Source organism: Haliotis rufescens, unplaced genomic scaffold (assembly GCF_023055435.1).
Source record: "Haliotis rufescens isolate VD_foot unplaced genomic scaffold, xgHalRufe1.0.p SCAF_130, whole genome shotgun sequence".
Taxonomy (NCBI): Eukaryota; Metazoa; Mollusca; class Gastropoda; order Lepetellida; family Haliotidae; genus Haliotis; species Haliotis rufescens.
The window spans coordinates 536,389-551,713 of NW_025963814.1; the positions used below are offsets into that span (position 1 = coordinate 536,389).

At 43.4% G+C, this 15,325-nt stretch overlaps 1 protein-coding gene across 1 annotated transcript; it reads left to right on the top strand.

Annotated features, from left to right (window-relative positions):
* Window positions 1-535: 535 nt before the first annotated feature.
* Window positions 536-12,511, top strand: LOC125378941. The gene is made up of 6 exons (XM_048394883.1): window positions 536-594; window positions 2,965-2,982; window positions 4,486-4,598; window positions 5,050-5,217; window positions 9,628-9,745; window positions 11,073-12,511. Exons 1-6 carry the CDS (start codon window positions 536-538, stop codon window positions 11,305-11,307), a joined length of 711 nt encoding a protein of 236 aa, XP_048250840.1. The 3' UTR covers window positions 11,308-12,511.
* The last annotated feature ends 2,814 nt before the right edge of the window (window positions 12,512-15,325 follow it).

Genomic DNA, 15,325 nt, shown 5'->3' on the forward strand with positions numbered 1-15,325 from the left:
AGAGGTTTTCCAGGGGCATACTTAAGGTTCAGGTTTAATTTGGATGTCACATAATAATGTTATTTTCTGGTCTGCAAATGAGTATAATGCACTGCTGGTGGTTGATGGTTTATATTACTGAACACATAAAGGTCACATGAATTGTTCCTTGCATGTATTTTTACTTCTTCAAGAAACGCTGATATAGGTGGTCATGACTAATTGTGCATTAATCACACGTAGGTGTCGTATATGGCTACTTGTCCAGTGAATGTATTCCTATATTTCCATCTCTGTAGGGGACTTTGCTGTGTTTGCCAGTCAGATAAAAGTGAAGAGTTGCAAACACCAAAGGCAGAAGGACTTTGCACTCTTGGCAGAAACCTGACTGACTTTAAGGAAATCAATGCCGTTCAGTTGGATATTTCAGTCTTCTTTGACCAAGTAAAAAATGGATCAGGTATTGTTGCAACACTCAGATCCTATAATGCTAAGTATCAAAAATCATGTAGGAGCTACTGTAGTAGTTCTCGTAAGAAGAGGCTGCGTCAAAAACATGAACACAGAGTCCACCCCAAAAATTCAGATCAGCGGGGGCATCCTATGGAAAAGGCAGTAATGTTAAATGCTGCATTATCTGTGATGGAGATGACCAGACCAATATACGGAAGGTGGCAACTGACACCGTAGATGCACATCTAAAAAGCTGGGCAAAGTCTAATGATAACTTCCAGTTGAAGGGTAAATCTATTGCACCAGCTGCAGATGCCCATGCTGGTGATGTTTTGTATCATGTTCAATGCTATTTGCCCTCCAAAGGTGAATTTAGTATGTTCTGGTCTACACCTGTGCGAAATTTGGTGCTTGTAGACACAACGCGAGCTATCCCCTTAAGGGCCTGGACTATTAAGAAATAAAAGCAATTATATTTGTTGTTGACTTGACTGCAAGGCAATTACCTACTAATAAGCTGGTCAGACCTAACATTTCCCCCTTACATTCACACCTTTATAATATAGACATATTAATTGCACTTCTTGTCAATTATTAGATTATTTTGGCAAACAAATATACTCTGGAAACATATTGTCCTGGAACCACAATTTGTATACTCCCGCGCATAACCAAATGAACACGTGCATGCCTGATTCCTTTCGCGTACCTCCCAAAATGTGAAGGTATGACAGGGAAACTGACACACCCATTGACAGAGATGTGTTTTGCGCATACGGCAGCGAGTCGCGCTATTTGAAACTGTGATGGGGAGTTCGATTCCTTGCTTGTAATTATCTTTTGTAAATATATACATGCGTTGCTGAATGAATGTTTTACGGTGGCGTTAAACTTAAGTAAGACATGATCAGAGAACGTTAAAGGCAATGAACATTCGTTGGCTGCTACACCTCATACTTTGGATCAGACTTGGAGCCACAGTATTAAACTTTAGCTATATTTCAGATATCTATGTTTCAACTATTTTTCTGCCGCATTAGTTGGTTCTTTCCTATTGACCTGGCCAGCTGTTTTCACGGCACATATTGTTAATACAAACTTGAAGCCCAGCCCAGCCCAGCCCAGCCCAGCCCAGCCGGCACGGCACGAAACAAACCTAAATGGTAGATATGAGCCATATCCAATCCTGTGGTATTTATAATACCTTTTTTACACCAATAGTAAAGCCATCTTGCTCCAGAAATCTATACAGGACTACGCAATAGTACTGCCATTTCAGCCAAGCATCATTACAACAATGTGATTGATGGGCGGTACAAACCTCATTGACACATTGTCACACTTTCCTCTCACGGGGTGTTTGAAGTGAACTTTATTCTATAAGGTTTGCACGTGAAAAAATGATTATCAACTCCTATGCGTTTGGAACGTGAAACCTTGTCATCGTCAGCGCAGCAACGTTCCCTCTGTGCTATCAAGATGTGCGTGAAGAGACGTATATGTAAAGACTATTGATGTTTTAAGAAATTGTTTTTGAGAAGGGTCATTCAGTTCATCTGATCACTCGATCCGTACTTGGTGTATGGGCCATTACTCCTACACCATTGTAAAGGGAGGGAGGGATCGGGGTGGCAGGGGGGGGGGGGGGGGGCGCCGAGGCGATCAACCACTGTACAATTTGAATTCTCCCCATCGGAGTATGCTTCCAACAATATATGGTTGATATCTATCTCTTAGTTCTAGAGAAGAAGTCCCTAAAATCAATATATCCAAATACCCCTATGTGGCCCTGCCCCTCAGCCCCCCTGTGTGTGGTGGTGGGGGGGATAGTGTCAGCCCCTCCATTTGTAATTTTTTAATTCCCGCCATGTTATGCTTTCAGTCACATTTCGTTTATTTCCAATAAGTGGTTCAGAGGAAGAAGTCGATGGAATCAATTGTTGACGTACAGACGACGGACAACGGACAGCGGACGACACCATCCAAGCTTTACCAAATGAACTGTCGTGCATATGAGATTCATCGACATGCATCCATCATTGGTTATAACTTATAGTAAAAGGAATTTTTAATTTAAAGTTTAAATAGTGCGCTGAGAAATGGTAGAATTTATATAAATATAACATACAATATTCCAGAAATATTATTCATAATCAACGAAAAGCTTTGTTCTTTTGGTTTTCCATTTTATCCGTCGCGTCTGTCTTTGTGGTTTAGGCTTTTGTTGCGTATTTACAAAACTCCAAGTATTATACGATGTGTAGTATTCATCCAGGAACTACTTCCGCAACGTTGTCAACTAATTTGGTACGCAGTATGCGCTGCTCCACCGACCACCTTTCCCCACCCCCCGAGCAAGGCCGAAAGGGGCAACTCACTCCAAGCCAAACGGTCAAAGGGCAGACAATTTTAGGCATAACCAAACATACAACCGCATGTGCCCCGAGTCATCCGGCCTCATGTCTGGCAGTCAATCACAACCACGACAACAACAACAGCTTCCGCATGCTGATGCAGTCGTTTCGTATTAAGGGCACAGCTTAAACAAAGGTATAGTATAACCCTGTACAATCTTCGTCAGTGCCCGTGTGAAGGCATTCAAATAATATTTCACCTGCACTACATGGTATTGGTCTTCACACTGGTTGACTATACTATGACAATCATTTTTTTTCGCTCATGTATTTCATATATAAGTCATATAGGTAATAACATAACATCTGGCTGTGTTGTGCGATCATTACCATCATATCAAAATACATATATTCAAACTTTTGGTGTTAAGCTTTCACAAGAAAGAATTCCGGGCGTATTCATTACTCAAACACAAGCTCTTACTTATGATGAACAAAAAAATCAAGAACTAAAAATAAAAATGTACAAAATAGAGTAAGACAAAACTGTTTTATTGGCATTCAACAAGTTGGTGAGTAAATAAGAAAACTTCAGTGGATAAGCACTTCTGTGTTTACTTTCGCATCCAGGGATGTATCCATGTTCATTCTTACAGTCATTCAGCTTGACAAGGGCGTGAACTCTATATCGAAACGCTCCAGAAAACCGCTGTGTCTGTCATCCGGATCTGTGCTTTGCAACGTGTTTAAACCTGAATCGAAATAAATACATTTCAATCAATGAAAGTACAAATTTAATATATCATCCTGATCAGCTCCACGTTAGACAATGTTATTTGCCTGTTTACTGGTTAGGGATACCTTCAGGGAATTACCAAATACATATGTATGCATCGCATAATGAATGACTTGGCTAATTAAAACTTAGTATTTGTTTGTTGGCTATGTGATCAGAAGAGGTCCGAATCCGTACATGTGTTTCGTGTCGGATTGGCGTCCAGTCTGCATTGCGGGCCCGTTTCACAAAGAGATCGTAGCGCTAAGACGGTCGTAAGTCTATCTTAAAGTATAGGAGTTACGGTAGTCGTAGCCCTACGATCGCTTTGTGAAAAGGGACCCTGCTGTGGTTCGCCTGGCTGATAACGTTCATACTCGTCTCGCGAAGCGCACCCGCCCAGCCATGGTGATTATATGGACGCATCAAACAATTGCTAAACTGAACGAAGCGTTATTATGTCGCAGGTACCCAACACTGGTGTACTGAGTGAGTGAGTGAGTGAGTGAGTGAGTGAGTGAGTGATCCCAATTGCTTATATCGATGCTCATGATGTCAATCACTGGATTGTCTGGTCCAGACTCGATTTTTTTTACAGACCGCCTTCATATAGCTGGAATACTGCTGAGTGCGGCGTTAAACAACAAACAAACAAACAAATATTTCAGACTGCCGTCATATTGCTTGAATAGCGCTGAGTGTGGCATTAAGCAACAGACAAACAGACTTGCTGTGTCATACTCTGACTACATGGGATGTTAGTCTTTGTGTTAATCACTGGTTTGTCTGGCCCAGTGTTCATGGCTGACAGCACACAAACAAACATTAAGCACTACTGTCAGTATTCGAAAGTTTCTCCATTATGTGTGAGGTTTTCTGTGTTTGCTGAGTGACGAGATGTGTTGTGTTGTGTTGTGTTGACAGACGTCAGCTTCCACCCACCCCGCCAGCAGACGACGAAGACACGCCACGCCTCCAGCGGCCGACAGTACCCCAGAGGACGGTCATCAACGTGACGCCCGCAGAGAAGGACCAAGGTTAGATACAGCTGTCCTCACACACACCTGAACACTTGGCTGCTGCTAGCTACCACTCACTCACTTACCCACTCACTCACTCACCCACTCTCTCCCACGCCCCACTCTCTCATATTCCACTCGCTCCAACGCCCCACTCTCATATTCCACCCTCTCATACACCCCACTCTCGCACATTAGATGGGAACGTTCCCTTGTGGAGAGCCTAGTTTATGTCTTGTGTCTGGTAAAAGTCAGTGTACAGAAAGTAACATCACACTAATGTTTAGCTTGAGAATATCTCCTCACATGGTGTCCACGAACCTCTAACCCCTAAACTCAACCCCTTGTGGCTCCAGAGGATCCCACTGTGTAGCAGCGGAATGTTAACTCAAGTTCGGCTTCTGGGTGCAGGTGTAGTAAGTGTTTAGAGGGAAGGGTGGCAGTGTCTAAGATGTAGCCTGTGTTTCAGGAGTGTCCTATGCGGAGCTAAGGTACGACATCCCCGGCCACACTGTGAAGACCGTTGACACGGAGCCGGACTCGCACTACGACAAACCCCTGCCTGGCGTGCACCCCCTCATCAACACCTCCCCCACGTCGGAGGGCATCTCCAAACACCCGCCGTCACCTGAGGGAGGTACGGCATCAGCATACCAGCATCCTTACACAAGGGGTTGGGGAATTCAGTGGCAATAGGCAATGTTAGGGGCAGATATACCCAAGCAGGAAAGCCATTAATGACTGTGTAGTTACCAGACAATAACAGGGAGGGGTCAAGACGGGAAGTGGAGGCTATGTAAGCTAGGTTTTGAGACTCTGCAAAAGTTATGCCTTAGGCAGTGATCTCATTATATGAGCTTTTTCCTGTGGCAGCTATTTGCTTTGTTCCCTTCGCCACTTCTATATTGATCTCTTGTTCTGTCTGCAGTATGCATTATTGTGTCTAAACCGTATAAGATCTATGAGAGCAGTGGTCTGCTGTGCTTAACTACTGGAGACTAAATGCTACATATTGCTACAGATAACCACCTTCTGCATCTTGTCTGTATTGTCTATATACACTGCGTTATTATACCGCTCCGAGGATGTTTGTGTGATGTCATATGCACTGCTGTGTAATACAAGTATTATACCACTCCAGGGATGTCTGTGTGTGATACTTACACTACTTAGTAATACAAATATTATGCTACTCCAAGGATGTCTGTGTGGTATATGCCATATGTGAGATGTGTGCAAGCATACATTCACTCATCAGATGTGTCCCCTATGGAGAGATAGGTGCTGAATCAGCAGTATTACCACAAGCATACATTCAGTCATCATACATTCACTCATCATACATTCAGTCATCATACATTCACTCATCATACATTCACTCATCATACATTCAGTCATCATACATTCACTCATCATACATTTACTCATCATACATTCACTCATCATACATTCAGTCATCATACATTCACTCATCAGCTGTGTCCCCTATGGAGAGATGGGTGCTGAATCAGCAGTATTACCACAAGCATACATTCACTCATCATACATTCAGTCATCATACATTCACTCATCATACATTTACTCATCATACATTCACTCATCATACATTCAGTCATCATACATTCAGTCATCATACATTCACTCATCAGCTGTGTCCCCTATGGAGAGATAGGTGCTGAATCAGCAGTATTACCACAAGCATACATTTACTCATCATACATTCACTCATCATACATTCAGTCATCATACATTCACTCATCATACATTCACTCATCAGCTGTGTCCCCTATGGAGAGATAGGTGCTGAATCAGCAGTATTACCACAAGCATACATTTACTCATCATACATTCACTCATCAGCTGTGTCCCCTATGGAGAGATAGGAGCTGAATCAGCAGTATTACCACAAGCATACATTCAGTCATCATACATTCACTCATCAGCTGTGTCCCCTATGGAGAGATAGGTGCTGAATCAGCAGTATTACCACAAGCATACATTTACTCATCATACATTCACTCATCAGCTGTGTCCCCTATGGAGAGATAGGTGCTGAATCAGCAGTATTACCACAGGCATAGGGTAGTGGGCACCTAATATGGCCTGGAGTCACCATGGGCTTGACGTGCATGCTTATAGAACTCCTATCGCCATTTCAATAAAATACTTGTCTGTTGTCTTGGTAACTTGAATACGGTGAGATATTATCCCATGTGAGATATGTCATACTCAGAAAATATCCTGAAGCTTCATGTGTTGACCCTTATGTCTCTGCTTGTGACGCTGAAGTCTTGGTCAGTCTCACTGTCACACTGTCTCACAGTCATGTGGTCACACTGTCACGATCAGTTGTCTTCTGTCTTGTGCCGTGCCAGTGATGGAAATTAACTCGAAAAACACAGGCCTTTCGGAATTGTTACTAGTCCTTAAAAATTAAGCAGACTCTTAAATTTAAATCTTTTTTTTCTTTTTCTTTTTTTTCTTTTTTTTAAATATTTTTTATTCAGTTCAGTATATGACATTAGAGTTATACATGGAGTAGCACGTCTTGTAGCATACTTGTTAGGTATAGGTTACCTATACAGCAGACAGCAGGTCAGCAAGTTTAAGTTCGGTACAGGTGTCCATCAAAGTTTACACATGGTGAAAACGGGCAAGTATTTGCCATATTTATTAACTAATCTTTTAACTCAATCTTTTAAGACTTGAAAGATTATGCCAGAATCGAGAGGCGATAATTAACAGCATTTGTTAAAAAAACAGGGCCTATAGCCAAGTAGAAGTATGATTATATTAGCCCGAGGTATTTTCTACTGGCCTCGGGCCTATTGGTGAGCGTTAATTTCCACCCTGTGTACTATTTTGTATTTATGTTGTTGTTTTTTAAAGACAATACCATTTAAACCACACAGTTATAAAGTATATAATTAAATATTGGGATGGTTATAAACAACAATTACCAGTTGGGTCCTTCACTCATCTTGAGTACCAGGGTGGTCGGGTAGCCTAGTGGTTAAAGTGTTCGCTCGTCACGCTGAAGACCCGGGTTCGATTCCCGACATAGGTACAATGTGTGAAGCCCATTTCTGGTGTCCCCTGCTGTGATATTGCTGGAATATTGCTAAAAGCAGCTTAAAACCAAACTCACTCACTCACTCACTCATCTTGAGTACCATGCAGTAGAGTAGAGTTAGTGACCCATCACCTACAGTCTGGGATGAGTTCTCTGTGACAGGGTCACTCACTCACTCACTCACTCACTCACTCATCTTGAGTACCATGCAGTAGAGTAGAGTTACTGACCCATCACCTACAGTCTGGGATGAGTTCTCTGTGACAGGGTCACTCACTCACTCACTCACTCACTCATTCACTCACTCACTCACTCATCTTGAGTACCATGCAGTAGAGTAGAGTTACTGACCCATCACCTACAGTCTGGGATGAGTTCTCTGTGACAGGGTCACTCACTCACTCACTCACTCACTCACTCACTCACTCATCTTGAGTACCATGCAGTAGAGTAGAGTTACTGACCCATCACCTACAGTCTGGGATGAGTTCTCTGTGACAGGGTCACTCACTCACTCACTCACTCACTCACTCACTCACTCACTCACTCACTCACTCACTCACTCACTCACTCACTCACTCACTCACTCACTCATCTTGAGTACCATGCAGTAGAGTAGAGTTACTGACCCATCACCTACAGTCTGGGATGAGTTCTCTGTGACAGGGTCACTCACTCACTCACTCACTCACTCACTCACTCACTCACTCATCTTGAGTACCATGCAGTAGAGTAGAGTTACTGACCCATCACCTACAGTCTGGGATGAGTTCTCTGTGACAGGGTCACTCACTCACTCACTCACTCATCTTGAGTACCATGCAGTAGAGTAGAGTTACTGACCCATCACCTACAGTCTGGGATGAGTTCTCTGTGACAGGGTCACTCACTCACTCACTCACTCACTCACTCACTCACTCACTCATCTTGAGTACCATGCAGTAGAGTAGAGTTACTGACCCATCACCTACAGTCTGGGATGAGTTCTCTGTGACAGGGTCACTCACTCACTCACTCACTCACTCACTCACTCACTCACTCATCTTGAGTACCATGCAGTTGCGTAGAGTTAGTGACCCATCACCTACAGTCTGGGATGAGTTCTCTGTGACAGGGTTGATGGTGTGTCTGTGTACCCTGATGGTGGGGATTTACTGACATCCTTTCAGTCACTGGTTTGTCTGGTCCATTACTCACAGCCTGCCATAGGGATAGAGCTGGAGTAATGCAGTCATCACTCACTCACTCACTCTCATTATCTGCTGAATGAGTTTTGTTTGTTTTGTGTGTTTGTTGTTTAACGCCGCAGTCAGCAATATTCCAGCTATATGACGGTAGTCTGTAAATAATCTTGCCAGGACCAGACATTCCAGTGATTGACATCATGAAAATTGATCCACACGAATGGGATACGATGACATGCATCAACCAAGTCAGCAACCCTGATCACCCGATCCCGTTAGTCGCCTCTTACGACAAGCATAGTCGCCCTTTAAGGCAAGCATGGGTTGCTGAAGACCTATTCTACCCGGGATTCTACGGGATCTTCCCGGATGGCTGAATGAGTAAACACCTCTGCATGGATGTTGACATTAACACTAGGCTGCACAATCACAAGAACTTAGGGCTCTAATTCTCACCAATTCCTCAACAAAACAATTCTGGAAGGTTTTACGATGCACTTAACATATCCCTGAATAGTTGTATGCAATGTTCTCTCGACTTTCTTGAGACGTGATGCACTTGTTGAGGTAGAAATATATTACTTTGGCACATATATAACATGTTTGACTTGATCTTTCATGCAAAGCATTCATGTGAACAAACACTTTGTTCCCATATTTTGTTTTTTATGTTGAATTTTTGTCATGCTTGACTCTGCTGTTTTTAAGTTGCATGCCTGTGCTTGCCCTTATTTGCTTACCCAGCATGCTTTGCCTAATGCTTTCCTCATGCTTCACTCACATTTTACAGGAACTATTTTCTCCGTGACAGGAAACGCTCCCCCCCAGTTACATCGACTTCCAAGTGAATATGCCTGCCCACCTGCCCATATGCCCAGGGCCAAACAGCCAGCTCCTGTTCAGTCACAGTAAGTACAGCAAACCTGAGCCTCTCAACCCCACAGTCACACACCTCCCCCACAGTTACACACCTCCCCAACAGTCACACACCAGCACCACAGTCACACACCTCCCCCACAGTTACACACCTCCCCCACAGTCATACACCTCCCCCACAGTCACACACCTCCCCCACAGTTACACACCTCCCCAACAGTCACACACCTCCACCACAGTCACACACCTCCCCCACAGTTACACACCTCCCCAACAGTCACACACCTCCCCAACAGTCACACACCTCCCCCACAGTCACACACCTCCCCCACAGTTACACACCTCCCCCACAGTCACACACCTCCCCCACAGTCACACACCTCCCCCGTATACCAACGCCTCCACCTCACAGGCCCACACCTCCATCCCACACCTCCATCCCACAGACCCACACCTCCATCCCACACCTCCATCCAACACCTCCATCCCACACCTCCATCCCACAGGTCAACACCTCCATCCCACACCTCCATCCCACAGGTCAACACCTCCATCCCACACCTCCATCCCACAGGTCAACACCTCCATCCCACAAACCCACACCTCCATCCCACAGACCCACACCTCCATCCCACACCTCCATCCCACAGACCTCCACCCCATACACCTCCACCCCACAATGACACACCTTCACCCCACAGGCCCACACCTCCACCCCACTATTACACTCCTTCACCCCACGGACAAACACCTCCACCTTTCACAAGGGGAGGGACTATAGAATCATTGAGGGGGAGAGGGTATATGGAATCATTGACGGGGGGGGGGGGGGGGGGTATATGGAGTCATTAAGGGGTAGGAAATATAGAATCAATGAGGGGGAGGGTATATGGAATCATTGAGGGGAGGGTATATGGAATCATTGAGGGGGGAGGGTTTATCAAGTCATTGATGGGGAGGGAATATCGAGTCATTGAGGGGTAGGGTATATGGAATCATTGATGGGGAGTGTATATCGAGTCATTGAAGGGGAAGGATCCTGTAATCCCCCTGCATTCCAGCTCTTTTACTGATATGGAATGTAGGTTGGGTGATAGTTCAAGATGTACGTGCAAACTTGAAGACATGTGCATAAATATGCATGGTTACGATACAAAAAGATGAGCATACATCTGGCACAAAATAAATACAAAATCAAAAATAATTACATGTGTTTGTTGGGAAAATATGAATGTATGATAGTATTTTGATGTTGTTTCTATGAGTTAATGAGATCGATCTGCCCACTATTCTACACTACTGTGACAGCTGGAACCATCAAGTATGGTTAATTAGTATTGGATGTGTGTGTTGTTTCAGTGGAGATGTGAATGATATTCCCCTGCCCGCTCGGCGCGAGGGACTGCGAGAGAACCAGGACCTAAACAAGGAGAACAATGGAACGATTGTGGGCAGTTTAAATGAGGAGCACGTCACCATACTCGTAGACCGGGGCTACGATCGCCTCAAAGCAGTGGAGGCCTTGAGAGTGTCGCACAACAACCTCAAAATGGCCGAGGACATTCTGGATACGTTTGTTAAAAACAATCGATGAAAAAAAGTAGGGAGTGTGATGATTCTACCAACCACCAGGGGGCACTGTCGCCACGTTTGATACGCCTGGACTGATTGTATTGAGAAGAGACGTGGGCAGAGTGCCATGTGACTTGAGACTGTTCTGCTGTAGACGTGTCGTAATCAAATAATTTATACTCACTCTACAATCAAAGTGAGGCTGCCTCGGTCTGGTCCTACCCCTCGCAGGTTCCTGGGGTCGTGTGGCGGAGAGTCACTTATGCTTTTAGTACGTTAGTATTTATGTCCGTATATCCCATGAGGCTGTGACTCTATTCATTTCAGCCGCACCAAGAGAGGAGACTTTTCTACTTTGTTTCTGTCACTGTAACATTGGGACACGCCCACAAGTTACGTTTTTGTCACTGTAACATTGGGACACACCCACAAGTTCCGTTTTTGTCACTGTAACCTTGGGGCACGCCCACAAGTTACATGTTTCTGTCACTGTAACATTGGGACACGCCCACAAGTTACATGTTTCTGTCACTGTAACATTGGGACACGCCCACAAGTTACATGTTTCTGTCACTGTAACATTGGGACACGCCCACAAGTTACATGTTTTTGTCACTGTAACCTTGGGACAGGCCCACAAGTTACATGTTTCTGTCACTGTAACATTGGGACACGCCCACAAATTGCCTATTTCTGTCGCTGTAATGTTGGGACAAGTATGCCATTCTTCAAGAGCTGGTTTTTCTCTTTGAATTGCATATCCACACGCCAGATGCACCTTTTGATAAACATGCCCTGGCCACTTGTACAAAGCATGTTGTTCGTCAAGCTGACACTCTGTTTACCATTTAGCCTGGTCAACATACTTGTAGGTGGGCATCTAGATAATACCTTTCATGATAGATGTGTTCATGAAGATTTACTAAACTGTTCATGATATTGGTACGAAGATAATCCTGACAATTAACTTGACAGCTGAATATCTTGATTATTCATGAAGAACAGCTTCACAGGTGAATATCTCAGTGTCAATAATGATAAATACGGTAACTATTACTGTAGGCGAACTTCTAGATAATCTTTCATTAAGAATGTGTTCATTATAGCTGGTTATGCCTCTATTAAGAATCTTGCTTTTCCATTGGTTATTCCGTACCACGTGACAAAAAAATACGTTTCAATGTTGACCCCCAAATCACGTGACTGACACTGACCTCAAACATTGACTTATCACATGATCAGTATTGACTTGTCACATGATCAGTATTGACTTGTCACATGATCATATTGACTTGTCACGTGATGAATATTGACTCGTCTGCTAGGAAACAAGATGGCGTCCGGTTCTAACATTTTATGGTTTGTGGGTAAGTTATTGTAATGAAACATAGAAAAGTTTAAGGGTACATGAACTTTAGATTATATTTCGGTTTAACAATACGAATGATCAAGAGAAGTTAATTGTATATTGAAGGTAACATCTCGATACTGATAATGATAGATCTGAGTTGACCTGGGACACGCCCACAAGTTACATGTTTCTGTCACTGTAACATTGGGACACGCCCACAAGTTACATGTTTCTGTCACTGTAACATTGGGACAGGCCCACAAGTTACATGTTTCTGTCACTGTAACATTGGGACACGCCCACAAATTACATGTTTCTGTCACTGTAACATTGGGACACGCCCACAAATTGCCTATTTCTGTTGCTGTAATGTTGGGACAAGTATGCCATTCTTCAAGAGCTGGTTTTTCTCTTTGAATTGCATATCCACAAGCCAGATGCACCTTTTGATAAACATGCCCTGGCCACTTGTACAAAGCATGTTGTTCGTCAAGCTGACACTCTGTTTACCATTTAGCCTGGTCAACATACTTGTAGGTGGGCATCTAGATAATACCTTTCATGATAGATGTGTTCATGAAGATTTACTAAACTGTTCATGATATTGGTACGAAGATAATCCTGACAATTAACTTGACAGCTGAATATCTTGATTATTCATGAAGAACAGCTGCACAGGTGAATATCTCAGTGTCAATAATGATAAATACGGTAACTATTACTGTAGGCGAACTTCTAGATAATCTTTCATTAAGAATGTGTTCATTATAGCTGGTTATGCCTCTATTAAGAATCTTGCTATTCCATTGGTTATTCCGTACCACGTGACAAAAAAATACGTTTCAATGTTGACCCCCAAATCACGTGACTGACACTGACCTCAAACATTGACTTGTCACATGATCAGTATTGACTTGTCACATGATCAGTATTGACTTGTCACGTGATGAATATTGACTCGTCTGCTAGGAAGCAAGATGGCGTCCGGTTCTAACATTTTATGGTTCGTGGGTAAATTATTGTAATGAAACAGAAAAGTTTAAGGGTACATGAACTTTAGATTATATTTCGGTTTAACAATACGAATGATCAAGAGTAGTTAATTGTATATTGAAGGTAACATCTCGATACTGATAATGATAGATCTGAGTTGACCTGTGACTTCCGTCACTTGGACACACCCAGAAACCTTTGGTCGAGGGTTTAAATCTTTGTTCACTCCGATTATGTTTCTAGGTTCGTCAGCTCATGGGTTTCACCAGAGTGCTAAACGTCTGAGACCTGGCTAACTTCCTGGCTTTGCCCCCACGTCAAGTTGACACATGGAGTATAACTGAAATTCTCTTCAAAGCAATGTTGGGGGCACGGGTGGCCCAGTCGTCTAAGGCGCCGCGATTCGCTGTGCAGAGTTGCGTCCCTTGGGCAGGCCAGAAACCTATGACTGTGGGTTCGAATCCCGGTTCGCCCCGATTATGTTTCTAGGTTTGTCAGCACCATACCCGTGCTCGTTGGTTTCACCGAAGTGGTAAACGTCTGAGACCTGCATCACTTCGGGCTTTCCTCCCACATTAAGCTGACTCACTCACATTCAAAGCAATGTTAAAGCCAACTGACTCCAAGTCGTCTCAAAAAGGCCGTAGTGTTCTCACCAAGTTAGCTTTATTGTGGTCATCTCATACTGGGATTTAGCAGGCACAACAAATTTCCTGGCATCTATTGCGTACAATGGGACATACGTGTTATAGGATAATCCTATGTTACGAGGTAATGTAAATCTTGAAGTTAACGCGAGCATGAATTAAATGATAAAATGCGAGTGGTCTTTGTTCGCATTAATGAAACTTCGTATTTATGTCTCCAAAATGACTATCAACAATATGACTTCGGATAGCGCACACTTTGGATAGCGGAAATACCAACCTGAATATATACACAAACATGGTTTATTGAGCAGCAGTTGTAACAAGTACATAACAATGTCATTTAAAGAATAGGAATTACACAAAGGGCATCCGGTGAGTTATCACTGCTGGGGTCAAGAGTTCTACCCACTCGTGTCAAACTAGGCATCATTGACCACTGTTTGATTGGATTAGGGTAAGGATTCCTATCATTCCACTGGGGATGGGGTGGGGGGAGTCGCATTGATTTTGAGTCGCATTTTTTGGCTAGGGGTCAGCAGTCGTATTAATTTGGAGACACTTTAATTTCCAGATTTACAGTATATTGTTTGTGGTGTTCATCACTGAAAATGAAATTCGGCATTGATTCTGGGTGGGTGTGTCTTTATTCTTCCAAATACCTGCAAATAGTGCGTGAATTTGTATGCATATTTATGACATGTTTATTATTGTTTTTTTTTGTAAAATTTCTCTTACGACTACCCTCCTGATTTCTGATTTCTGTAAATCTCTGTGAGACCATTTGATCTAGTACATACCTTCTGATAGAATAGACAAGATGGGTGATCAGTTGACAAACGCTGATAGGGGCACCTTGACCGTACATCCCCACTGCGTCTATGCTATGCTAGAATATACAGATTCCTGCAGGATATGAGTATCAATTGAGATAACGCTGATAGGGGCACCTTGACCGTACATCCCCACAGCGTCTATGCTCATTGCTGTGCTAGAATATACAGATTCCTACAAGATGGGAGTATCAATTGAGATAATGCTAATAGGGG

What these genes read in the sequence shown, in the direction of transcription:
- LOC125378941 (XM_048394883.1), top strand. Translation starts at nt 536, where the DNA reads ATGAACACAGAGTCCACCCCAAAAATTCAGATCAGCGGGGGCATCCTA. An exon ending in GCCCGCAGAGAAGGACCAAG is followed by an intron (nt 4,599 to 5,049) that starts GTTAGATACAGC and finishes CCTGTGTTTCAG; the next exon opens with GAGTGTCCTATGCGGAGCTA. An exon ending in CCCGCCGTCACCTGAGGGAG is followed by an intron (nt 5,218 to 9,627) that starts GTACGGCATCAG and finishes CACATTTTACAG; the next exon opens with GAACTATTTTCTCCGTGACA.